This window comes from Acipenser ruthenus, chromosome 24 (genome assembly GCF_902713425.1).
Source record: "Acipenser ruthenus chromosome 24, fAciRut3.2 maternal haplotype, whole genome shotgun sequence".
Classification (NCBI taxonomy): Eukaryota; Metazoa; Chordata; class Actinopteri; order Acipenseriformes; family Acipenseridae; genus Acipenser; species Acipenser ruthenus.
In genome coordinates this window covers 53,983-80,677 of record NC_081212.1, presented here as the reverse complement: position 1 = coordinate 80,677, position 26,695 = coordinate 53,983, and the positions used below count along the sequence as shown (strand labels likewise).

The window sequence follows — 26,695 nt, the reverse complement described above, 5'->3', positions numbered from 1 at the left end:
ATTGCACAAAAGGTCATAGTTCTAAATAGGAAACCACAAACACATTCATTGGGGAATCCCTGCTAGTTCTCCAGTTATTTATTGTAGATTTAAACATAATTTCCATACACTGTACTTGTTATAATAATTATACACCTGTTGTCAAATGTTTTACATACCAGTACACAGTACTTCTAAACCTTGCTGTCTTTGATTCTTCTAATCTCCCTGCATTTTGAATTCTAGATTCAGAACGTCTGAAACAAAAAAGTTAAATAAGGCAATTGCTGTACCTTCAAAATAAAAGGGAAAGAGTTAGTGATTCTTTAAAGTGTACATTTGTACAGCAGCTTTCATCTCTAAACACGTGATTTATTCTTAATTGGAACACTACACTGTCTCTGCTTGCAAATGCTGGCTATTGATTTTGCTGTGAAAGATATGATACATGACAGGCTCCATTTAAAAGGGGGTAAGTGGTGGAATACTCAGCCATTCATCCTGAGAAAACAGAGACAAGGGTTTTATCGCACGAGCAACAAGCTATTTGTACCACAATCTGATTTTGTTTGCTAGAAGGGATGTGATTTTACAGTGGGCAGTCAGAAAGAGCTGGAATTATTTTCTCTTTACAAAGTAATCACACCCAAAGGTTGTGCTACTCTTGAGTACAGAGGCCTATCATAATGACACCTTTACATTATTTTTTTTTTTATTTAATTACTTGCAAATTGTAAAGGTGTGATGCTTGAGTTACCTATAATATATCACAATACATCTGCATGTATTTAAAACAGAAGGTGGCTAGAATCTGGGATTAGGTTCAGAAAAAATGAAAGCATAATAACTACCATAATAAATATGCATGTATTGAAAGAGCCTCCCCCTTAACAATGGTTTAAGTGAATATATAAAAAGATAAAACCCGATTGCATGCTGTTCAGGCTGTGAGCAACTGCTGTGCAAGTTTCAAGTCCTATGCATTGCCAAAGGGATGGACATGTTTGGTGACCTTCAACTTGCCTTCTGGACGGTTATGGTTTCTGAGCAGGTTTCTTACGCCAGAGGATAGATTTTGACTGGGGCCTCGAGGAAGCATTTAACTGCTCCCTGATTGAACAAGTTACACTCCTGTGGCCTCAGACCCAGGGAAGTGCAGTATTAACAAGCAGCTAGCTGGATCTTCATTTTTCTAATAAATGTGGCTTTTGCAGAAAAAGAAAAAAAATCACACTTAATCTAATCGTGCGCACTTTCATTGAAGATGGTGTCCTTTTCACAGTATTTGATGTCCAGTATGTTTTCTTGAGCACTCTAGACACAGTTGAAATGTTTTTGTTTAAAGTTTGAATTTCCATTAGGTTTGCAAAGTCACTATTTTTAGAATCATAAGCTCCATTTTTGAAAGCATGAAAGGCCAGTTAATTCAAAGGAGAATCACCTTTTCACAGTCCTGGTAATTGCATCATTTTTTTTTGTGCTTATGTTTGTGTTTTGAGAGGAAGAAATACATGAAGCAAGTGAGTTTCAGATTGTACTGTGCATTGACGCTGTACCAATGGCAGAGGCGTTACTGTTCAGAGAGGCTGGGAGTGGCCTGTATATTACTCTGGACCTGCACAGTACATTGAATCTGTCAGAAAGATGATTGCACTGACCGGTAGCGAGTTCTTAGTCATTAATCCCCTTTTATTCTGTAGCGTTTGACATGCCTGTCTTAGCACATCGGTTCATTAAAAAAAAACAATCTCCACTGAGGGCTATAGCAGCTTCCTCCCTCTCGCCCCCATCTACTTGATTAGTTTCAGGCTGGAATGGGATGCAGTCTTGTCTCGTCTCTGTAGACTGAAGGGTGTTAGTGTAGCATGATGCTGAATATGACACTTCAGTTCATACCAGTGTTCCACACGAGGTTATCAGCTGTGCCGACCACCAAGATACAGCAGGGACTATAGTGAACCTCCTCGCACACTGATGAATAGACAAAAAAAAAAAAACAACATTTTTATACGTGTAGTAAACCAGTCATCGAAACTCTGTTTTTATAATTCAGCTATATTGTATCAATCTTAATCTGAACTATTAGCTATGATTATGCTTTATAGAACCTGCTTATTCTATAAGTTAGTAGCTTTCAAAACCTTGACAGGCCATGTAATCACAGTGGCTCATTGATTAATTGAATCATTTTCATAGTGGTACTGAGCACACTCTTAATAATGGCTTGCCGATCTACTGCCAGCTTCTTGGTATTCACAGCAGCTAGAGGAAAGAATTGCAAGCATCAGTAGAATGTAGCCCAGCAGATGCATATTCAAAAAAAATACTAGAAGAAATCTAGATGAATCCGATAGTGACAGACAGAGATGATTAATTAAAAATTCTTTACTTTAGAAAGATAATACATTCATTTATATAGCAAGACTACTTTCCTGACAAAAGTATTCTTTGCACTCATTAAAACACAAAGCTTTCGGTTGCTTGTAGGTAAAAAAAGACTAACAGCAGAGATGAGTTTTGCTTAAGGGATGAAGGGGAGGGAGGGAGGTACGGGGTCCTGTGTAATAGTCCTTAGACAATGCCCTTGTCAGTGTTTTTTCTGTGTTATTTTTAAGTGCCCTCTTTTATTGTTCTCACAAGAGATGCATATTATATTAGAAGCAGTGCTTTACATATATCTAGAGAACATCTTATTTAAAGGTGCTGAAACTTTCTAAGGACGTTCTTTAGCACAGTTTAAAGATTATAATCAAGGTTTACTGCTTTTTGTTATGCCTCTTCTATGGTTATGCATAATATGAGATTTAAACATTTTTAAAGACATATCTTTTTTTACCTCTAGGTAATCTACAATTCATTTGGTGGCACATCGAAAGGGCTTCATTTTAACAACTTAATAGTGGGACTGGTCTTACTAACGAGGGGAAGAGATGAAGAGAAGGCTAAATGTAAGTAGGATGTCTTCTGCGGAGTTGTATATACCCAGGTTTTTAATCACTTTTATCTACTGTTGCTAAGTCCCTGGGAAACAGGAATGTTTTTTCTTTGTTCTTGTATATTAATTTATGTATCTGTAACCTTAAACATGATTATTTTCTAATAATACAGAAACTGACAAAACTGTATGTTAGATATTGCCAATAACCTGGCTCCTCTTGCTGGCTGTAAATCATTTTTGGAGCGCAGTGAAACGCATGTGCAGTATGCAGACCCCTGCACAATCTACTAGCTGTCATCTCCATGTTGGCACAATAGATCTGTAGACAATAAATATAGTAACTCTGTCATCTCTTTTCAATGGTGAACATGCAAGTTCAATTTGTGTTTGTTTTCTGGTACTGCAATACTTTCACCTCTGCAGTGTACTGAGGTATTTCCTTTGTCCCCTTGCAGACATTTTCAGCCTCTTTGCCAGCGAATCAGGCAGCTATGTTGTTCGTGAGGAGATGGAGAGCAGGCTCCAGGCCGTGGATGGAGAAGTGCCCCCTTCACTGAGGAGGTGCTTCACTGAGGTCTGTGTCAATCCTCACAGAGATGTGCATTGGGATGTTAACTACAAAATCTAAATTATCTTCACATAGTTTTTTTTTTAAACAATGTCTCAATCCTAAAATCATAAAACAATTGGCCATAGCTGTAGAGTGTAATCTTACAGTAATACATTTTGTGTTTTTATTATTTGTTTTTAGGGTGAGAAAGTAAATTATGAGAAGTTTAAGAGCTGGTTACTGCAGAACAAAGATGCGTTCACGTTTTCTCGCTGGCTGCTCTCCGGGGGAGTTTGTGTCACTCTTACCGATGACAGCGACACCCCCACCTTCTACCAGACACTGGCCGGAGTCACACACTGTACGGTTGCTTTTTTTACTTGTATACTTTTGTCTATTGCATATTTTTTAGAGGGTACTTTTTCTAGAGGATGTAATTTGAATGAATCCTTATAAATTGTTAACTCACTAGACAAGTGTTGACAAATCTTTATATGAGACATTAATCTTAAATGTTGCTAAACTTTTTGGACGCATTTTGAAGCAATTACAAAGGCACATTTTCTGAAAGGAATAAAACAATTGGAATATTATAAAAACAAGCAAGAAGGAGCACTTACATAATTTGTATTCTTCTGAAAATGTACCCTTGCATTTGCTTATATCATTTCAAACCATCCTAACATCCATAAATAGGTTCATGTAGTGAGTTGACATTTTCTGAAGTATTCAGGAGTGCTATAGGGGACAGGAGTCTGTTATTTCAGATTCTACTTTTATCGGAACCATAAGACTATGTAATGATCATTAAACTTTGACATATGTGAGTACAATCACTTTAATCATGCATTACTTCCATGTTCAGCTGTCAAATAGGCTTCCTGCTTCCATATGTGTGTTAGACACAGTTATTTCTATGGGAGGTGGGATCTTGGATATTAAACTTAGATGCAAGTCTTAGTCCAGTGGGAAATTCATCTCTCTGCAGTAATCCTAAGTGACAGGCTTGCATTATTGCCGCCTCTTGTCCTGACTCTTCCTCATGTATTGCTGCTTTCAGGAAAGGCTCAGGGTTATGGGGTTCATGGCTGTGGCTCTATTGAAATGCTTTCACTACCACTTGCATGTTAAGGTGAATGACATTGCTGATACTGCTACTGAATATGAATAATGTTTCTGCATCTATTTGGAGTACTGGAAGTGCCGAGCAGTGAATGTGTGATGCCAATAATGCGTTCCTATTCTGTGCTCAATTCTGTGTATGATTAGTGAGTCCCCTGGAGAAGCTGGAGCCAGGGTTAGTAAGCTGCACTGTGTCCTTCCCAGGCCAGTCTCCTCTCAGCCTTTCTTCCTGATGCGGTTTCATGATTTCCCTGGTGGTCCTGGGGGTCGTAAAGAAGAGCTTTGTGTCATTACCACAGTGCAGCACCTGGGTAAAGCTCTAATAAAATAGCCAGCTGGCTGGCAGAAAGGCAGTCCTGCTCACAGAGTTGACTTCATTGAACTTGGTTACAGTTTGTTTGTCCTGTGAAAACATGTGATTTATAGGAGGAATTCCATGAATCTTAGGCTTGTTTGTTTATTTTAACAAGCCTTAGTTCAGGGGATTCCTCTTGCCTGCAAATTTAATGAGGCTTTGTTTGCCTGGGAGAATGTATAATGACAACGTATCTTGATCAGACACAGAGGAAATATGACAAAATAAAAAGAATGCCTTTCCCTATTTGACAAGCAAGCGTGTTAGACACGTATCGTAAAGTAATCCGGACCTGTCTTGCTTTTTAACAGGTGCAGGCTGGCGATGGAGAAGCACTTCATACTGAATGTACTGATTTTCTATGAAGGCTCTCCAAAGTAAATGTGTGTATTTAACCAGTCCCATGGAAGGAGGTTGTCCTGTTCCATGTAGTTTTAAAGGATTGCTACAGATGCTATAGCAAAGAGTCTGAGGAGTTGTGAGTCAGCCTGGAGTAAAGTCTTCTCTGTCTTGATTTAAGCATTGACAGGCAGATTCAGCTGCAAGCTAAGAACTGTTAAGAAAAAGATTAGAACTCAGTTTTGCTGTTCAGATTTTTGCTGTTCAGATTTTTTCCTTACTTAAAGCCTTATCCAAATCCAAGAGTGAAGACTGTCTTTATCCAAGATAACATGCATCTGATTAGGTACAGTAAATAGACTGCATGGCCCAGGCAATGTTAGATTTGTGTGTTTGTCACTTCAAGACAATCAGGCTATTAGCAAGTTGCAGGCCAGTCAGAGAAAGAACTTGCTGTGCATTAAATCTGCTGCAAGTCAGCTTGTTATCCTCTTACCGTAGCTTCCAGGGCTGCACACGCCTCTGATCGTACGAGTATGGCCCTTTGGGCAGCTCTTCCACAGGGATGAAGACCAGCGAGCCGCAGTGATGACATGTGTGTGGCATCTCAAAGTGGTGGTAAGGGTTAGGGTTCTTTAGACAGGAACTGAGGGTTCTTTAGACAGGAACTTGCCCCCTGGTGGGGTTTGGTATGGTTTACAGAAATCCTTACCCAGTGTCCATTGCCATGTGTGGAATATGGTATGCTGCTTCTGTTGCCAGCCTGACAGAACTGTTCCTTTAGGTGGGTAGCATTTAATAACATTGTTTGTAAACTAATATCGCTAGTTGTTGTTTGTGTGTACTATGAGCTGTATTGTGTGCTCTTGTTTTCAGTTACTGTGTAGAACAGACTATATGTTTCCCATTCATTGTGATTTATATATATATATATATATATATATATATATATAGGAGTAAAATTCATACGAAAGACTGGTGGCTGTGTGGGGTAAGGTAATGGGTATCTTGGTTTATTGACCATTGATATTTGTCTTTGTAAAATACAATGGATTTTCCATTTGTAACTCAAACTCGGACACGCACACACACGGGATACATTTTATTTTTTAAATGTTCTTGTGTATTCGCTGCCGTGTGTATGATTGTGTTTATAGGGGGCTTGCTGCCATGCAATCCTATTAGCATAAGCAGTTGGCTTAACTTGGCAAAATAAAAACTGGTGACCTAAGAATAGGCTAATCTTCTTACATATATCAGATAATATGACTTCTAATTGTATTTTAGATTTTGAAAATGTTCCTTATCCCAAAGCCAGTATTTTCATACACCAAAACTGTGTCATTGCTAATTATTTTCAGACCAGTAGCAGTCAGTTTATGAAGCTGTAAAGTGAAAATGAAAAATGAGGTGGAAGCTTTGTTGGCTGATGCTAATGAATCATTTCAGTTTTGCTTTTTGTTTTGTTGTTGTTGGTTTTTTTTTTAACTTTCCTCAGTTAAAGGGGGAGGGGTTGTGTGTTTACATTAGACGGCACCCATTTAGGATACATCATATCCATACAGTATGAAGGACATTAGTAATGGGACCCGGGCTGAATGCTACATCATATCCATACAGTATGAAGGACATTAGTAATGGGACCCAGGCTGAATGCTACATCATATCCATACAGTATGAAGGACATTAGTAATGGGACCCGGGCTGAATGCTACATCATATCCATACAGTTTGAAGGACATTAGTAATGGGACCCGGGCTGAATGCTACATCATATCCATACAGTATGAAGGACATTAGTAATGGGACCCAGGCTGAATGCTACATCATATCCATACAGTATGAAGGACATTAGTAATGGGACCCGGGCTGAATGCTACATCATATCCATACAGTATGAAGGACATTAGTAATGGGACCCGGGCTGAATGCTACATCATATCCATACAGTATGAAGGACATTAGTAATGGGACCCAGGCTGAATGCTACATCATATCCATACAGTTTGAATTACATTAGTAATGGGACCCGGGCTGAATGCTACATCATATCCATACAGTTTGAATTACATTAGTAATGGGACCCGGGCTGAATGCTACATCATATCCATACAGTTTGAATTACATTAGTAATGGGACCCGGGCTGAATGCTACATCATATCTATACAGTTTGAATGACATTAGTAATGGGACCCAGGCTGAATGCTACATCATATCCATACAGTTTGAAGGACATTAGTAATGGGACCCAGGCTGAATGCTACATCATATCCATACAGTATGAAGGACATTAGTAATGGGACCCGGGCTGAATGCTACATCATATCTATACTGTATCAAGGACATTAGCAATGGGACCCAGGCTGAATGCTACATCATATCTGTACTGTATCAAGGACATTAGCAATGGGACCCAGGCTGAATGCAAGGCTCTCCTTCCACAGCACACTCAGTTTACTTGTCATTTTAAAGGTGCCCTAGGATTCTCATCACTTACAGCTTTTACTTTCCTTTGCAGTGGAAGAATCGGATATCATCGACCTAGAGAAGCGCTACTGGCTATTGAAAGCTCAGTCAAGGACTGGACGCTTTGATTTGGAAACGTTCGTTCCTTTAGTCTCGCCTCCCATTCATGCATCTCTAAGTGAAGGTAATGGAAAAGGTGTTATTGTTTAAAAGAACTGCTGGACACAGCTGTCATTAAAAACATACAGTGCACTGCACAAAGCTTTGTGCTTGTTTCAGCTGTGCTGTTTTACATTTACCTGCAGGGCTGGGCCAGGGAGAAGGGTGTCAGAACTCTTGACCAGTTATATCAAATCGTTTTCCTTTTTTCTGAAGTGGCTATTAAAGTGATTTACTGTATCTGATGAAAAAAAGCAAATTTCCAAAGGCGTTGACTGGTTGCTCTCTGTTCCAGGTCTATTTAATGCGTTTGATGAGAACCGCGACAATCATATCGACTTCAAAGAGATCTCCTGTGGGCTCTCGGCAAGCTGTAGAGGGCCTTTGGCAGAAAGACAGAAATGTATGTTTGTTTGACATCTTTATTTTTTTTTTTTACAATTTATTGATAGTATTTAATGTTTTAAATAATTTAAAGCTGCTATTCCTACATAAGGGTGTAAAATACTGTAAAGTCCCTTTAGCAGTCATATACTGTATTTATTTATTATTAATCTTAATTTATCCAGGTAAAACTTGAATTCAGCATTATACCTAATCAGTTTTAGGCAACTTACCTATTGATGCTTTTTTAATTACATTTTGTATTATTATTAGATACAGCTGTTGTATGTAATCAGTGCATTAGAAAATACATCATTGTGCAGCTTGTGCTTTTTATTCCTTTTACTGTTACTTGAGGAATCTGTCCTTTCACTGTGAAGAAGTCTGTTACAGATCAGTATAGCTGGAGCATGTGTGCTCATATACACAATCTACTTCAGTTCTGATTCTGAACTGGAGTTCGTAATGGAGTCTGGCTGGTCATGCTGGAGTCTCTTTGTAATGGAGTCTGGCTGGTCATGCTGGATTCTCTTCGTAATGGAGTCTGGCTGGTCATGCTGGATTCTATTCGTAATGGAGGCTGGCTGGTCATGCTGGATTCTATTCGTAATGGAGTCTGGCTGGTCATGCTGGATTCTATTCGTAATGGAGTCTGGCTGGTCATGCTGGATTCTATTCGTAATGGAGTCTGGCTGGTCATGCTGGATTCTATTCGTAATGGAGTCTGGCTGGTCATGCTGGATTCTATTCGTAATGGAGTCTGGCTGGTCATGCTGGATTCTATTCGTAATGGAGTCTGGCTGGTCATGCTGGATTCTATTCGTAATGGAGTCTGGCTGGTCATGCTGGATACTGTATTCATCTCCCATGCAGTTTGTTTCAAGGTGTTTGATATTGACCGAGATGGGACTCTGTCCCCAAGTGAACTCGAGGAAATGGTTGCTGCGCTTTTAGAGGTCTGGAAGGACAACCGCACAGACACGATCTCTGTAAGTCATTTCTCAGCACATGTTCGCTATGAGGTTACTGTCACTGTGTTTTAGGAATATTGGCGACGCCTTAGCATATTGTATAGGTGACAGTAAATCTTACCATATTGTATAGGTGACAGTAAATCTTACCATATTATACAGATTTTGGTAGATTTTAGCATACTATATAGGTGATGGTAGTGACAGTAAATCTTAGCATATTGTACAGGTGATGGTAAATCTTAGCATATTGTATAGGTTATGGTAGATCTTAGCATATTATACATAGGCACATCTGAATAAAGCAAAATTATGTTGTTGTTATTATTATTTATTTATTTTATATATATTTTTTGCCATTTTAAGGAATTGCACACCGATGTATCAGAAATTGTTGAAGACATCTTGAAATTGCATGATACCACTAAGGTAAGCAATTTCAAATCAAGCGCGGTTATAAAGTCATTGTGACACGTTGACATTCTGCTATTTGGTGGGGTGGGGGGTGGGGTGTAGTGATGGATGCGTCATTTGGTTCCTCCACCTGCTGTACCAAGTTATATTGCAGTGATGTTTTTCCTACTACATCATTACACTGTGCCATGCTGACTACCCTGGCACAGGCAGTTTTCACTCTTACTGTATGAACTCCCAAATAACAACTCCTTCATTTACTTTGTGGGTGGGTTGTTTTCGTTTTGTTATTTATGTATTTATATAATGTTTCTACAGATGGGACATTTGACCCTTGAAGACTATCAGATATGGAGTGTAAAGAGTGCGCTTGCCAATGAGTTTCTCAACCTCCTATTTCAGGTACTGTGAAACAGAAAGGTCGGCACGTGTTTAATTCCAGCTCGTTTAACGGGCAGGGTCCTTAACAGAGTGCGTGGCTGCTTCTTAGTGTGTGCGTTTGTTGTTTTATTTTTATTTTACAGGTGTGCCACATAGTTCTGGGTCTGAGACCTGCTACTCCAGAAGAAGAGGGTCAGATTATTAGGTACTAACTATATCTACCCTATTGCCTTCTTGCCAAAGAGATGTTGCAATACTTAATTCATTATTCAGCATATGTGCTACAGTAGATTAGTAGACCTTCAATTTATGCGGATTATTCCTGTAGTAAAGGAAAGCAGTGTTATACTTTCCAAACAAAACCCACGCTAGGCCTGCACCTAGTCAATGGGTTTCAGAACTCCATTTGTTTAGATATATAATTGAAATGACCAGATAGAGGCTAGGAATTTCAGCAGTCAGATCCCTGGTAAATCTGCTCTGAACTGATCACACTTCTCACCACATGAATAAGTCTCCCCTGAGTCTGTAGGTTTCCTGATAGTTTATCATGCAGCTATAGGGGAGAAACAGGTGGCGGTCTGGATGCTTTGGCTCCTATATCCTGATCAATGTACAGTATTTCATAGCTGGTCATTCCAACACCTAGGACTGGGTGCAGTGTGAGTTTCTAACCCTGTTATAAGTATATGATTTAAGTCGAACCCATAGATTGCAAGTTCAGAAATGATAAAAGACGTGTGATGTAAAGCTAGCCTTGTCACTAATGAAATGCCTTGGTTATTTCCACTGTTGTGTAGGGGATGGCTAGAGAGAGAAAGCAGACATGGCCTGCAGCCTGCACAAAACTGGTTCCTCATTTCAATGCAGTGGTGGCAACAGTGGAAGGAATATGTCAAATATGTAAGTGGGAAGGACGCTTGTTTACCTGGGGTATAAACTGAAAGAAAAATGAATGGCCTGGTTACTCCGTGAATCTCAGGATCTGCTATGATGCTGATATTCTGACCCTATGCACAGGTTACAGCAGCTTCTGATCTCCTTGTCAGTTTTCACAGAAATCTGAAGTACAGCGTCACACAGTCGCAGTTAAACTTTGTCAGTTAAATGAAGTGCCCGTTGAGCTGTAGGGAGCAGGAATTGGCCAGTCACCAAGCCAATGAAAAGAAACAATGCTGGGTTCTGAAAGTAAATATTTGCTGATTTGGGAGTGAACTGGAAGACTTGCTACAGAACTGCAAGGAATGACCAAACAACTAATTGTTGGAGTAGGAGGGTTCTGTGAAGGGTGGATCAAATCAAATGTGCCATTCAGCCATTCAATCCCTTTTCATGTAGTGCAATATGAAATCACTGCATGCGTTTTCACATTTGAGAGACAGTGCTCGGAAATTCTCATAGTGGTGTCTTTATTTTATGGTGTCAGTATCAGTACAATTCAGCTTTATTTTCTTTAGGACAATAAGCCAATCGTGGTTGAGCACCCCTGTATCCACGGTGGAGGAAAGAGCCCACTTACAGCAACCGCAGTGGAGCAAGGGGAGGACAAGGCAGGAATAATACATTCCTACAGTTCCTCGGAAGAAAAGTTTTCTGACAACATTTCCACAGCATCAGAGGCCTCAGAGACGACAGGCAGCAGTAAGTCTCTCCGAGGGTCTCATGTTGTAGTCAGATCTGCACAGCTCTGAATATCAGTAAGTCTCTGAGGGTCTCGTGTTGTAGTCAGATCTGCAAAGCTCTGAATATCAGTAAGTCTCTGAGGGTCTCGTGTTGTAGTCAGATCTGCAAAGCTCTGAATATCAGTAAGTCTCTGAGGGTCTCGTGTTGTAGTCAGATCTGCACAGCTCTGAATATCAGTAAGTCTCTGAGGGTCTCGTGTTGTAGTCAGATCTGCACAGCTCTGAATATCAGTAAGTCTCTGAGGGTCTCATGTTGTAGTCAGATCTGCACAGCTCTGAATATCAGTAAGTCTCTGAGGGTCTCGTGTTGTAGTCAGATCTGCACAGCTCTGAATATCAGTAAGTCTCTGAGGGTCTCGTGTTGTAGTCAGATCTGCACAGCTCTGAATATCAGTAAGTCTCTGAGGGTCTCGTGTTGTAGTCAGATCTGCACAGCTCTGAATATCAGTAAGTCTCTGAGGGTCTCGTGTTGTAGTCAGATCTGCACAGCTCTGAATATCAGTAAGTCTCTGAGGGTCTCGTGTTGTAGTCAGATCTGCACAGCTCTGAATATCAGTAAGTCTCTGAGGGTCTCGTGTTGTAGTCAGATCTGCACAGCTCTGAATATCAGTGTCTCTGAGGGTCTCGTGTTGTAGTCAGATCTGCACAGCTCTGAATATCAGTAAGTCTCTGAGGGTCTCGTGTTGTAGTCAGATCTGCACAGCTCTGAATATCAGTAAGTCTCTGAGGGTCTCGTGTTGTAGTCAGATCTGCACAGCTCTGAATATCAGTAAGTCTCTGAGGGTCTCGTGTTGTAGTCAGATCTGCACAGCTCTGAATATCAGTAAGTCTCTGAGGGTCTCGTGTTGTAGTCAGATCTGCACAGCTCTGAATATCAGTAAGTCTCTGAGGGTCTCGTGTTGTAGTCAGATCTGCACAGCTCTCAATATCAGTAAGTCTCTCTGAGGGTCTCATGTTGTAGTCAGATCTGCACAGCTCTGAATATCAAGAGAAGCATCTCGACAACAGCGCATACACCAAACACAAGAAACTGTTTCAAATGCAAAGTGAAATGGACGTGTTTTTTATTTTATAATATAATAGTGGCTAATAACCAAATACAAGTTTCAAACAGGAGTTAAAAAGAATGCCAGTATGAAGTTTGAATTATTTAAAAGAATTCCTCATATTTCTGTTGTTGCGGGTCTAATCTTTCAGTTTCAGTTCTTCACGTTGCTCAGAAGAAAGCCTGCATGTATCTTGGTTGTCGGATTTTGTTTCTCGTGCCCATAGTGTGTACAGCACAGTGTGATTGCGAACACAGTTTGGGTGTACATAAGAAGAAAAAAAAAACAGAAGTGACAAGTGCAGTGCAGGCAGCCCCTTGTACCAGGAATCCCTTTCTGACTGTTTGTCAATACAGTACTCGACTCTTAATGCACGTGTTACAAAAATAAGTCAATACAATAAAATACTGAACTTCCTTGCTCAAGGTCAAACTTTCACATCTATGACACAGTAACATTTAAAACTGATGACCATAATAGATATATGTGCATATAGTGTCCAGTAATTTATTATAATTTGTAGCCAAGTTATTGGATGTACCTGACTGATTATTTGGAAACCCTTGTGTTTTTTAACTTTCTTGACTACATTTTAGAGTGCTACCCGAAACTTTTCTTTTATCATGAATAAACCTACAACATCCTGTTCTGATTGTTACGGGACGGGTAACCTTGTCAAACCTTTATTACAGCAGAAACTAACCCTTTTTTTTTTCTTCAGGTTTAATTCTGTCCAGTGCAGCTGGAGATGTTTGCTTTGCTAGGCAGCCCAATTCATCAGACAACAACAACCAGTGCTTTCTGGGTGCCAACGGGAATGTGTTGTCACAGCTTTCTCCCCAGAAACCAGGAGCCATCGATAACCAACCACTAGTCACCCAAGAGGCTGCCAAGGTGGGGTTTAACACAGGCTTAGATAGAAGTGGCTTCAGCAACAACGGGGATCAAAGCTGTTGTGGCTTCAAAAGTCATGCTCTGATTCTCGAAGCATGTTTCTGAAATCGGCTTCACACAGTACGTAGTGTTCCATACACAGTGCTACTGTAAAAACATTAGAGATCGCATACCAGAAATATCCTGAATGTTTTGGGCAAAGTTGTTTCTCTATGCTGAGCTTGGGTTCATGAGAATGGTAATTTGAAACACACACATATCTTTCTCTTCAGGCTCCTACTTTAACTATGGAAGGGGGGCGATTAAAGCGTTCTCTGCAGTTGACTCAAGGTAGAGACTATGAGACAGTACCTGAGTCTGTATGGAGAGCACTCTGCCATTGGTATGGAGCCAACCTTAGTTTACCTCGGCCGGTAAGTACTACTGTAACAAATATCCCACAATACCCACACACCCTTGAGCTGGTGGCCGTGTTTAACTTATTAAATACTTTCAGTATCTAATAAGTATTGTATAGGAGCAGACCCATGACTAGCATTGGTTAAGTGCTGTTCTGTTTTGCATGATATTTGTTTTTCTAATTCCAGGGACTGTTTTTTTCTGCTGTGTTTAAAGAGTTAATTATAGCTATTCTGTACATTCCATGTCCCAGATAAAGGGCGCATATTAACACTTTATGTGTATTTCTTCCTCTTCTGAAACATTCTTTAGGTCATTAAACACAGCAGAAGTGAGCAGGCAGAGCTGGAACTGTTCCCTCGCTACCTGCTCTTCCTGCGACAGCAACCTGCCACGCGGACACAGCAGTCCAACATCTGGGTCAATATGGGTATGATGAGCCTGAGAATGTTTCCTCAGCATGTCCCCAGAGGTAATGTAAGAGTGCAGCAAGAAGCAGGCAGCTCAGGCTGGGCGCTGTCAGTCTGCACATAACTTCATCAGGCTACGTCATTGTGTTCAATTCCAATACATTATAGAGCAGGTGGAAGTGTTGAAATCTGCCTGTTATGCAGCCTGGTCATTGCAAGCTGTTCACCTTTAATATTAAAGGTATGTTTTGCATTCTGGTTTAAAAGTGCTAATGCACAGAACCTGAGAAATGTATACTCACAGAACAATGTGTTTTATTTAAGCGGGTTGCTTGTTAACGGTTTCTCTATTTAGGTGAGACTATAAAGAACTTGTATTTATTTTGATCCCATTTGTAATTACCATTTACAAAATAATGCAATACATTTAATATACTGTAATAATAATTACAATACAAGCATTTCAACCTGGCCCCTTCCATGCACATCCTTAGCTGTACCCTGGTGTTCTACACTCAGTAGAGGGACTGATTTGCTGTTTTGGTTCATGGCTTTATATGTTTTTAATTGGGAAGCCTCGTGTTCATTTTTAATTTTTAATTTAGTTTTGTTTATGAAATTTATGATCTGGGATGCTTTAATTTGTGTGTTTGAATCAATCAGACGTGATTAATTCCCTGCACTAATGTATTGACAAATCCTTTTTATCAATTGCCTGTGCCCTTTCTTGCTGCTATCTTACAACTAATCCTCTCACTGTCGATTTACCAAACATGGTTGCTTTTTGTTTCTTTTAATGATGTGTTTTGTTTCAGTAATGCAATTGTATTTTTATGTTGATGGCTTCCTGTTATTGTTTTAATATAATCTAATAGCAGATTATCATTTTAAATCAAAATCACTATCCGCTACCATTTGTGCACAAGGCTAATAACCCTTTCAAAACATAGACTATTGTGGTCCCTTCTACATGGCAGACTGGCAAACTAGTCTCCGACATACTACGTTATCTGTTACAATCATTAAGATGGTAAAGCTGTTTAATTGTACTAAAAGTTACTTGTTGAAAAGTTATCTTATAGTAGAGAACATAAACTATTATATACAGACGTGCTCAAATTTGTTGGTACCCCTCCACAAAAAACGAAGAATGCACAATTTTCTCTGAAATAACTTGAAACTGACAAAAGTAATTGGCATCCACCATTGTTTATTCCATATTTAATAGAAATCAGACTTTGCTTTTGATTTTTTATTCAACATAATATTGTAAATAATAAAACAAATGAAAATGGCATGGACAAAAATGATGGGACCGCTAACCTAATATTTTGTTGCACAACCTTTAGAGGCAATCACTGCAATCAAACGTTTTCTATAGCTCTCAATGAGACTTCTGCACCTGTTAACAGGTAGTTTGGCCCACTCTTCCTGAGCAAACTGCTCCAGCTGTCTCAGGTTTGATGGGTGCCTTCTCCAGACTGCAAGTTTCAGCTCTTTCCATAGATGTTCGATAGGATTCAGATCAGGACTCATAGAAGGCCACTTCAGAATAGTCCAATGTTTTGTTCTTATCCATTCTTGGGTGCTTTTAGCTGTGTGTTTTGGGTCATTATCCTGTTGGAGGACCCATGACCTGCGACTGAGACAGAGCTTTCTGACACTGGGCAGTACGTTTCGCTCCAGAATGCCTTGATAGTCTTGAGATTTCATTGTGCCCTGCACAGATTCAAGGCACCCTGTGCCAGGCGCAGCAAAGCAGCCCCAAAACATAACCGAGCCTCCTCCATGTTTTACTGTAGGTATGGTGTTCTTTTCTTTGAAAGCTTCATTTTTTCGTCTGTGAACATAGAGCTGATGTGACTTGCCAAAAAGCTCTAGTTTTGACTCATCTGTCCAAAGGACATTCTCCCAGAAGGATTGTGGCTTGTCAATATGCATTTTAGCAAATTCCAGTCTGGCTTTTTTATGTTTTTCTTTCAAAAGTGGAGTCCTCCTGGGTCTTCTTCCATGGAGCCCACTTTCACTCAAAAAGCGACGGATGGTGCGATCAGAAACTGACGTACCTTCACCTTGGAGTTCAGCTTGTATCTCTTTGGCAGTTATCCTTGGTTCTTTTTCTACCAGTCGCACTATCCTTCTGTTCAATCTGGGGTCAATTTTCCTCTTGCGGCCGCGCCCAGGGAGGTTGGCTACAGTTCTATGGACCTTAAACTTCTTAATAATATTTGCAACTGTTGTCACAGGAACATCAAGCTGCTTGGAGATGGTCTTGTAGCCTTTACCTTTACCGTGCTTGTCTATTATTTTCTTTCTGATCTCCTCAGACAACTCTCTCCTTTGCTTTCTCTGGTCCATGTTCAGTGTGGTGCACACAATGATACCAAACAGCACAGTGACTACTTTTCTCCATTTAAATAGGCTGAATGACTGATTACAAGATTGGAGACATGTGTGATACTAATTAAAGAAACTAATTAGTTTGAAATATCACTATAATCCAATTATTTATTATCTTTTCTAAGGGGTACCAACAAATGTGTCCAGGCCATTTTAGAATATATTTGTAGAATAAGCAATAATTCATCTCTTTTCACAGCTTCTTTGCTTTATTCTATGACATACCAAAGGCATGCAAGTATACATGATAATATAGCTTTTAATTTCATCCCTTTTTTAGGAGGAATGAAGCATTATTTCAATGAGCTGTAAGGATACCAACAAATTTGAGCACGTCTGTATATATATAGTTTATTTTCTCTATATATGCAGTTACAGTGTTTAACTACAGTGAATCATTCTGTGGGATCGGTTTTGTCTTCTGGGCAAATCCATTTTATGCTATTGTTGGACGGAGGTCTGACTTGTATGTTCTCTAGAAACATGACACACAGGACAGAAACATCTTTGCAGTCCTGTACAAATTGCTGATGCAGCATAAAGGGAAGTAGGGCACTACTTTCCACTGCTGTGGCCCTGCCACCATATAACTGGTAACAACATACTGGCTTTACCGATCAGCTTTCCAAATGTCTGTGCTTGTACAGCCACAATCCACTGTTGTACTGCTGGTGAAATACCATGATAGCGGTCAAAAGTATTTCTGCATATGTAGTTTGCTCTTTTTACAGTAGATGCACAAATGTTGACCTGCAGTGAAATGTATGTTTTCAGATCATTTTAAAATAGCAATTTCATTGGTCTCAACACAGGAAATGTACCTTCTCCCAATGCTCCGTTAAAGCGAGTGTTAGCATACACAGGCTGCTTTAGTCGAATGCAAACCATCAAAGACATCCATGAATACCTATCCCAGAGACTTCGGATTAAAGAGGAGGACATGCGGCTCTGGCTGTACAACAGCGAGGTAAAAAACATTCGTGCTTTCAGTTGGTGGCTCCAAGATTCATGCTTCGCATTCTGGAAAATAAGTAATAAGAACATAAGAACATAAGAAGAATCTGTAATAAGAGGAAATTCAGTGTAATATTTCTATTATCAGTGATGGTTGAGTGGAAGCATGCATAACTAGACCCAATGAAGCATGTTCTGGTTAGCTGAAGCTTTGCAGTCCTGCTGTGTTTCAGTACTTGGTTTACAATATAAGGAGTCGTTGTGGTCTGTGTGCATCACCCTACCATGTTGTAACTTGGATTTTATTGCAGAATTACCTGACACTTCTCGATGATGAAGATCACACCTTAGAGTATTTGAAAATCCAAGATGAGCAGCACTTAGTAATCGAAGGTATTTCTTGAAGCTTCATATCAATATAATAATTAATAGAATAAGCTTGATAATTTGTGTGACATAACGCTGTAATTTATTTTCTTAGTTCGGAACAAAGACATGAGCTGGCCTGAGGAGATGTCCTTCATAGCAAACAGTAGCAAAATGGATCGACATAAAGGTATGTTCTGTGCATATGGAGGGGTTGCAGTGATATTCCACTGTGATAAAGGTATGTTCTGTGCATATGGAGGGTTGCAGTGATATTCCACTGTGATAAAGGTATGTTCTGTGCATATGAAGGGTTGCAGTGATATTCCACTGTGATAAAGGTATGTTCTGTGCATATGGAGGGGTTGCAGTGATATCCCACTGTGATAAAGGTATGTTCTGTGCATATGGAGGGGTTGCAGTGATATTCCACTGTGATAAAGGTATGTTCTGTGCTTATGGAGGGTTGCAGTGATATTCCACTGTGATAAAGGTATGTTCTGTGCATATGGAGGGGTTGCAGTGATATTCCACTGTGATAAAGGTATGTTCTGTGCATATGAAGGGTTGCAGTGATATTCCACTGTGATAAAGGTATGTTCTGTGCATATGGAGGGGTTGCAGTGATATTCCACTGTGATAAAGGTATGTTCTGTGCATATGGAGGGGTTGCAGTGATATCCCACTGTGATAAAGGTATGTTCTGTGCATATGGAGGGGTTGCAGTGATATCCCACTGTGATAAAGGTATGTTCTGTGCATATGGAGGGGTTGCAGTGATATTCCACTGTGATAAAGGTATGTTCTGTGCATATGGAGGGGTTGCAGTGATATCCCACTGTGATAAAGGTATGTTCTGTGCATATGGAGGGGTTGCAGTGATATTCCACTGTGATAAAGGTATGTTCTGTGCATATGGAGGGGTTGCAGTGATATTCCACTGTGATAAAGGTATGTTCTGTGCATATGGAGGGGTTGCAGTGATATTCCACTGTGATAAAGGTATGTTCTGTGCATATGGAGGGGTTGCAGTGATATCCCACTGTGATAAAGGTATGTTCTGTGCATATGGAGGGGTTGCAGTGATATTCCACTGTGATAAAGGTATGTTCTGTGCATATGGAGGGGTTGCAGTGATATTCCACTGTGATAAAGGTATGTTCTGTGCATATGGGGGGGTTGCAGTGATATTCCACTGTGATAAAGGTATGTTCTGTGCATATGGAGGGGTTGCAAGTGATATCCCACTGTGATAAAGGTATGTTCTGTGCATATGGGGGGTTGCAGTGATATTCCACTGTGATGTATCAGTAAAATATAAAAAATAAATTGGAATGTTTGGAAGCATAACTTCTTTTGTTATAAACCTGTTATAAAAAATACATCTTTGAAAGTAACTTAGAAATACAAATGTTCTTATATTAGCAGAGTATTCGGGATAGATTTTTATTGGACAGTGCAGTCATATTTAGATAAGTGTTGCTGAGTACTGTAATTCATGGTTAAAAGATGTAATTAAAATAGTGAATATTGTAATGTATGCTATGAAAAAAACATTCTGTTATGAAGTTTATTTCAATTTCTTGCAGTTCCAACTGAAAAGGGTGCTACAGGATTAAGTAATTTGGGAAACACATGTTTTATGAACTCCAGCATCCAGTGTGTCAGTAACACACAGCCACTAACCCAGTACTTCATCTCAGGGAGGCACCTCTATGAGCTCAACAGGTATTTTTAGAATCATTTACAGTTCAAACAGTATATATTCTATGTGCAGCGCATTTGTGGTGCTTTGACGGAGAGAAGCGGATGTTGATCAAAGATCACATTTTTCTTTAAATAACAGGACTAACCCAATAGGAATGAGAGGCCATATGGCTAAATGCTACGGTGATTTAGTCCAAGAGCTTTGGAGTGGAACTCAGAAGAATGTGGCCCCACTAAAACTCAGGGTAGGCAGGAATCATATTTCTATTCCATTTATTTTCTTGTTCTAATAAACATAGAGACCGTTGTATATGGCCAGTTGCTTTTCTGTGTTATAAAACAAAACAGTAATTCATCTGATTCCTTGTTTTTTGTTTTTCCTGTTTGTTTTTTTTATTGTATCTTAGTGGACAATAGCAAAGTACGCGCCAAGATTTAATGGTTTCCAGCAGCAGGACTCTCAAGAACTCCTGGCGTTCTTACTGGATGGTCTTCATGAGGACCTGAACCGAGTTCACGACAAACCGTATGCTGAGCTTAAAGACAGCGATGGGCGCCCGGACTGGGAGGTGGCAGCTGAGGTTTGTGTGTTGATCTGTGTTCTCCTGGAAGAACACTGCAAGGCAGGGTTCACATTGTGTTGGAAAATGCCTTATCCGTTACTGACCTTTTCCCCTTTCAGGCCTGGGAGAATCACTTGAGGAGAAATAGATCGATCGTGGTGGATTTGTTTCATGGGCAGCTCAAATCTCAGGTCAAATGCAAAACCTGTGGACACATCAGTGCACGATTTGATCCTTTCAACTTCCTGTCTCTGCCCCTACCAATGGACAGTTATATGCACTTAGAAATCACAGGTGAGTAGCAGAAAGGAGGACATGCTGTGCTGGAACACAATCAAGTTAATATCAATAACCGGTGAACAGGCACACCTAGTTTACCGAACTGTGAACTATTAATGAACAGCATAGACTGGGAATGAGCTATGTGATGCTTTGCATTGATGAACCACTGTTTCTCCAGCAACAATTAATGAAACACGTAACATTCTTTGACAAACTTTCAACTAGAAGTCTTTGTCAGTGTCTTAATATTTCCAAGTTGAAATGTTTTTCAGAGAATTGTACTAGTTTCTTTTACTTTGTATGCTACACTTACAAGTAGATATTTTCAAGCAAACTGTCTTGTTGTTTCATTTTGGTATTACCTTTAACTTTTTTCAGTGATCAAACTAGATGGTTCCACCCCTATTCGATATGGTCTGCGTTTGAATATGGATGAGAAGTACACTGGTTTGAAGAAGCAGCTAAGTGAACTGTGTAGTCTGAAACCTGAACAGATCCTACTGGCAGAAGTGTATGGCTCAAACATAAAGGTGAGGAATGCCCCCAGTGCACAGCAGCATGTTCAAACACTACAGAGACCTGCCCGTCTCATTACTCCTTTGTATTTTTATTTGCTGTTAGAATTTCCCACAGGACAATCAGAAGGTGCGCCTCTCTGTGAGTGGATTCCTGTGTGCCTTTGAGATTCCTGTCCCTGGATCACCTACCTCTGTTTCTTCTCCTGTACAAACAGGTGAGGATTGTCTGACATGAGCACAATATTGGAATTTTCAATCTACATTTATTTTGAGAATCCATACTGGAGTCAGACAGTGACGTGATAGCTCAGCATGTAGGCCAATGAAACTAAATGATGTTTTGCACAAGTCAGCTATTTCTATTGCTCTTTCTCTCTTTAGCTATGTGTGCACAAAGAGGCATCCAAGATTACATCCGTATATGATATAAAGAAAGTTGTTTTCTTTTGCTTAAATCAATTTGGAATTCTTTGTATGATATTTAATTCTGCATTTGGCCTCCTAGAACTCCCCTCATTGGCTAATGGAATACCTACCATAAATAGCAATGGAATCCATTCCCAACCAAAGCTGATTCCGAACGGAATGCCCAGTACTGTGGTACCATGTGGAACAGAGAGGATCACTTCCAATGGCCATGTGACAGCACTTCCGGAGAGTCCTTTTATAGGATACATCATTGCAATTCACAGGAAAATGGTAAAGAAAATGTGCTGCCTTATTGCACCATACTATAGTTATTTACATATTATGGTCCCAGTTAGCCCAAACAGTATAAAAACTTCTTTTTTTTGACAGATGCGGACAGAATTATATTTCCTGTCATCGCAGAAGAATCGACCCAGCCTTTTTGGAATGCCACTAATAGTGCCCTGTACTGTCCACACCAGAAAGAGGGACCTGTACGATGCAGTGTGGATTCAGGTCTCTCGCCTCGCCAGCCCACTGCCCCCACAGGAGGCCAGCAACCATGCCCAGGACTGGTTAGTATGTTTGCTGGGAGTGGACATTATGCAGGGATCCCAGTCTGGCTCACCCGGTAAAGGCACAACCAGGTGGTGTGCAAACTGAGTCACGAGTCACGCTGAGTATAAAGAGCTGTTTGGCTTGGGATTGGAGGACGCCTGCTGAACTTCAGTTCTCTTTAACTGTTATGAGGTTTGCTGCAGAGAGAGAGAACATAATTGCACATTCTAATTGGGGAGAAAAACAAGGGTAAAATAAGTGCAAATAAATTTTGTGATCCCATCATGTGTCTGTGTATATTTATTATGAAATAATATTTACTTTAAAATGTGTCACTGCTTTGTTCACAAAAACACAAATATTTCTCTTGATTTTGTCTTCTAGTGATGACAGCATGGGCTATCAGTATCCATTCACTCTCCGTGTTGTCCAGAAAGATGGAAATTCTTGTGCCTGGTGCCCTTGGTATAGGTAAGAGATTTAATAACACTACTACTAATACACTAGTAAGTTCTTTCACCTCAAACATGTCCAGCTTTTTGCATGTACATGACATGAATTTAGAAGTTGAATGGAAAGTAATTTGTTGCAGAAGCATTTAACCCTTTGCAGTCCATTTATTACATGCGCGTCAGGCGCGTCAGGTCCAATTTATTTTCACACACGCAGTTAATCTTAGACGCGCTGTTTAAAAGTATTTTTTTTCACAGTCAAACGGGTTTAAATGGCCCTGCGTATCAACAAAGCACTCACTAGGCATCTCCAGCCCCGCCCCACCCTTTCGTTCGCTATAGCTTTCATCTATGTAAGAAATAAATAATAATAATAATAATAGTCGTACATACCGATCAATCATCTCCTGATCACTCGTTTTATCACCAAACTCCTCAATAATGCGATCCAAGTCATTATTTTATTACTATAACATCTCAAAAAAGCGCTGCAAATGTCCGTGTTCTCTGTGCGCTGACTCACAGTCACCCAGCTTGTTTACTCTTGAACAAAGAAGACTACGCGGCGATCTGATTCAAACATTCAAAATCCTAAAAGGTATAGACAATGTCAACCCGGGGGACGACTTTGACTTGAAAAAAGAAAAAAGGACCAGGGGTCATAAATGGAGATTAGATAAAGGGGCATTCAGAACAGAAAATAGGAGGCACTTTTTTACACAGAGAATTGTGAGGGTCTGGAACCAACTCCCCAGTAATGTTGTTGAAGCGGACACCCTGGGATCCTTCAAGAAGCTGCTTGATGAGATTCTGGGATCAATAAGCTACTAACAACCAAACGAGCAAGATGGGCTGAATGGCCTCCTCTCGTTTGTAAACTTTCTTATGTTCTTATGTTCTTATGACCGCCCCGTTATCTGATACCAGACACCATCTATGACTATTCATGAGATACGCATTTTTTTTTTTTTTTTTTTTTTCGACTTGTCTCGGCTCCTGTCGCTCCCACTTGGCAATTGAATGGTTTTCTCTGCTTTTTCCGGAGAAAAAATGACTAGAAACCCGTTTTTTGCGTTGCTATAATGATGTCGGACCGAGTCCGACAAAGGACCTGAGAGGAATAATTGCAATGTCGGACCCAGTCCGACATAGGACCGCAAAGGGTTAAAGCTTTTCTCTGTTTTAGATTCTGTAGAGGCTGTAAGGTTGACTGCAGTGAAGACAGGGCTTTTGTTGGGAATGCATACATTGCCATAGACTGGGATCCCACAGCGCTGCACCTCCGCTATCAGACTTCACAAGAAAGGGTGAGAAGACGCTTTATCTGCTCAAAACACAAATAGAATACAACTCCGATTGCTAAGCAGTTTGTGCCTTTAATATACCCGGCGTAACTAAACCCCAGAAAGGTCAGTGAAGAATTAAAGTGGTAGTATCAAGATCTACTGCTGTTTAGGTTGTTAAAATAGACCCCGCTGTTTCTTACTTGGAGTTAACAGTAAATGAATAAGAAGTGTTGTGCTGAAATGTGGGTGTTTGGTTTCCAGATTGTGGAGGAGCATGAAAGTGTGGAGCTGAGCAGACGTGCCCAAGCAGAGCCCATCAGTTTGGACAACTGCTTGCGAGCGTTCACCAGTGAGGAGGAGCTGGGAGAGGATGAGATGTATTACTGCTCCAAGTGCCAGACCCATCGCCTAGCCACCAAGAAGCTGGACCTCTGGAGGCTGCCACCCATACTGGTCATTGTTACAACTAGACAACATGTCTCCTTTTGTACACTTCCCACGGTGTTCTAGGGATTCAGGTTTATTTAAATCTGAGAGAAGCAGGTGTGAGAGACAGATCAAACCCAGCAGCATGTTTCTCGAGGGAAGTCATTATACAGCTTATCTGGGTCTGAAACATGTACTGTGGCGGTTGTATGGCATTGTGTACAATATGCAGTAATATCACAGCCTGGAGTGTATTCAAGATTTTCTATAAACTGGGCGTCATTTGTTTTTCCAGATTATTCACTTGAAGCGCTTCCAGTTTGTGAATGGTCGCTGGATCAAGTCCCAGAAGATAGTGAAGTTTCCTTGTGAACAGTTTGACCCTGGAGCCTTCCTGGTGCCGCGGGATCCAGGTCCGTGTCAGCACAGAGAAGTCACTTCTCAGGGAGACGATCAGTCCGAGACAAAGAGATGTGAGATTACCACCGTGCACACAACTGGAACTGGGGACGGGCTGGCGGCTGGGCCCCAAGCACTCAACGCAGGTTTTGTAAACAACATCAAAGGTTTGCTTTTGCACATACCTGCTGCTATTTCATTTTTCATAAGGAGTTATAACAGTATTTTATAGTTATTGCAATATCAGGCCACACTGAGGCTGAAGCTTGTTAGTGTCTGAGTGTAAGAATCTGGAAAGTATGGAAAATCACTATGGGAATGGGAATACAGCCATGTAAATCTTTTTAAGATGACGGAATTGTGTATAGATAATGGTTTTATTGTGTATTTGAAAAGGTAACATTCTGACACTAGTGTTTTACTAAGTATGAACAGTATGACAAGAGGATGGTTTAGAGCAGCATGTCTTGTATAGGCTGCTTTCATTAATAAGGAGGAGTCTTTCATGAGTTGCCTTCAATTGGACTGATTACTTGCACAACATGTTCCTGCATATGAATCTTAATAGAAATCAAGTTTTAAAGACGACAGTGGAAGCTATTGGTGAATACCGTTGATGCTTTTTTTAGTGAAATGAAAAATGATGTTAAACATTGAGTGAATGAAGCCCTTGATATCATCAGATTATAACAGAACTGGCTGGTATTTACAGTTAAAATGAAGACATATTTCCATTTGTTTCTGTATTTTGTTAAAATTGAATACTTTCCTTTATATTTGTAGCCTCTCAGCCATCTGGAAAGAAATGCAATATCCCATCAAGCAGAAGCAGTCCGTGCAATAGCCCTAAAAACCAGGGACGAGGCAAAGGCAGACTGCGCTTGCCACAGCTGGGAGGCAAAACGAAACTGTCAAGTAGCAAAGAAAGCTTGGACATGAGAATGGAGAGTGGCTCTGAGCTGGAGCAGACAGCCTCTTCTGACTTGGAGGGGAGTTTGAGTGAAGGCAATGCTGAAGAGCTGTTGCACGAGGAGGGAGCCGGCAGGGTTCTGCTGAATGGACTGGGACACGAGAAGCAGCACAATGACTGCAGTGACCATCATCCACACAGCACTGACCACCAAAGAGATCAAGTCGCTCTGAAGCCTTTGTACAACTTGTATGCAATTTCAGTAAGTATGTTTCTTGTATACAGACGGCATGTTTAATTTCATGATCATTTATGTTCGATGTTTGATTTGTTTGTTATACAATGGTTGGGAATCACAATTGAAATAATAAAAAGGAGAGTGTTAATGTTGGGGTTAATAGTAGTTTGTTACAAGACAGATTGTTAGGATGACTAAAATGGTGAAAATGAAAACCAGTTCCTGGTTGTGTATTGGATATGTTCATTATATGGAACAGTAACACTTTCTCAACTTTTCTTTAGTGCCATTCAGGAATCCTGGGGGGAGGTCACTACGTGACATATGCCAAAAACCCAAACGATAAATGGTACTGTTTCAATGACAGCAGTTGTAAGGTAAGCAGCTTATGTTATAAAACACATCTTTAAAGACTGCACCTGGTGAATTTTACCAATACCATTATGGTACTAATCTGGGCCTTTGGACTTCCGTTTCAACCTGGTCCTAATATAGGTAAGCGGGGAAGGTGTCAGTGGTAAACACATTGAAGACATGCACAAGCAGAAGAAGTGAGGGGAACGCTGTGGTACAACTGTGTCTGACTAGGCATCTGGGGTCAGAACTCTGTGGTACAACTGTGTCTGACTACGCATCTAGGGGTCAGAACGCTGTGGTACAACTGTGTCTGACTACGCATCTAGGGGTCAGAACGCTGTGGTACAACTGTGTCTGACTACGCATCTAGGGGTCAGAACC

The 26,695-nt window shown here is 40.3% G+C and overlaps 1 protein-coding gene across 3 annotated transcripts in view; it reads left to right on the top strand.

Annotated features, from left to right (window-relative positions):
* LOC117964318 (ubiquitin carboxyl-terminal hydrolase 32-like) overlaps positions 1 to 26,695 on the top strand; it is a 33,495-nt gene that overhangs the window by 3,735 nt on the left and 3,065 nt on the right. The window contains exons 3-33 of one of the 3 annotated variants that reach the window (XM_058997804.1): positions 2,822 to 2,927; positions 3,373 to 3,491; positions 3,669 to 3,828; positions 7,803 to 7,934; positions 8,205 to 8,312; positions 9,167 to 9,282; positions 9,631 to 9,693; positions 9,997 to 10,080; positions 10,203 to 10,264; positions 10,860 to 10,962; positions 11,517 to 11,700; positions 13,509 to 13,681; positions 13,954 to 14,094; positions 14,393 to 14,510; positions 17,703 to 17,857; positions 18,156 to 18,237; positions 18,326 to 18,400; positions 19,800 to 19,938; positions 20,057 to 20,162; positions 20,325 to 20,498; positions 20,600 to 20,774; positions 21,141 to 21,292; positions 21,384 to 21,495; positions 21,786 to 21,979; positions 22,079 to 22,263; positions 22,631 to 22,717; positions 23,885 to 24,005; positions 24,246 to 24,437; positions 24,706 to 24,976; positions 25,593 to 25,981; positions 26,242 to 26,334. In XM_058997804.1, coding sequence (XP_058853787.1) covers positions 2,822 to 2,927; positions 3,373 to 3,491; positions 3,669 to 3,828; positions 7,803 to 7,934; positions 8,205 to 8,312; positions 9,167 to 9,282; positions 9,631 to 9,693; positions 9,997 to 10,080; positions 10,203 to 10,264; positions 10,860 to 10,962; positions 11,517 to 11,700; positions 13,509 to 13,681; positions 13,954 to 14,094; positions 14,393 to 14,510; positions 17,703 to 17,857; positions 18,156 to 18,237; positions 18,326 to 18,400; positions 19,800 to 19,938; positions 20,057 to 20,162; positions 20,325 to 20,498; positions 20,600 to 20,774; positions 21,141 to 21,292; positions 21,384 to 21,495; positions 21,786 to 21,979; positions 22,079 to 22,263; positions 22,631 to 22,717; positions 23,885 to 24,005; positions 24,246 to 24,437; positions 24,706 to 24,976; positions 25,593 to 25,981; positions 26,242 to 26,334 — 4,371 coding nt within the window. Of the gene's footprint in view, positions 1 to 2,821; positions 2,928 to 3,372; positions 3,492 to 3,668; positions 3,829 to 7,802; positions 7,935 to 8,204; positions 8,313 to 9,166; positions 9,283 to 9,630; positions 9,694 to 9,996; positions 10,081 to 10,202; positions 10,265 to 10,859; positions 10,963 to 11,516; positions 11,701 to 13,508; positions 13,682 to 13,953; positions 14,095 to 14,392; positions 14,553 to 17,702; positions 17,858 to 18,155; positions 18,238 to 18,325; positions 18,401 to 19,799; positions 19,939 to 20,056; positions 20,163 to 20,324; positions 20,499 to 20,599; positions 20,775 to 21,140; positions 21,293 to 21,383; positions 21,496 to 21,785; positions 21,980 to 22,078; positions 22,264 to 22,630; positions 22,718 to 23,884; positions 24,006 to 24,245; positions 24,438 to 24,705; positions 24,977 to 25,592; positions 25,982 to 26,241; positions 26,335 to 26,695 lie in introns of all 3 variants that reach the window. The other 2 variants (XM_058997803.1, XM_058997802.1) reach the window with 2 other exon arrangements.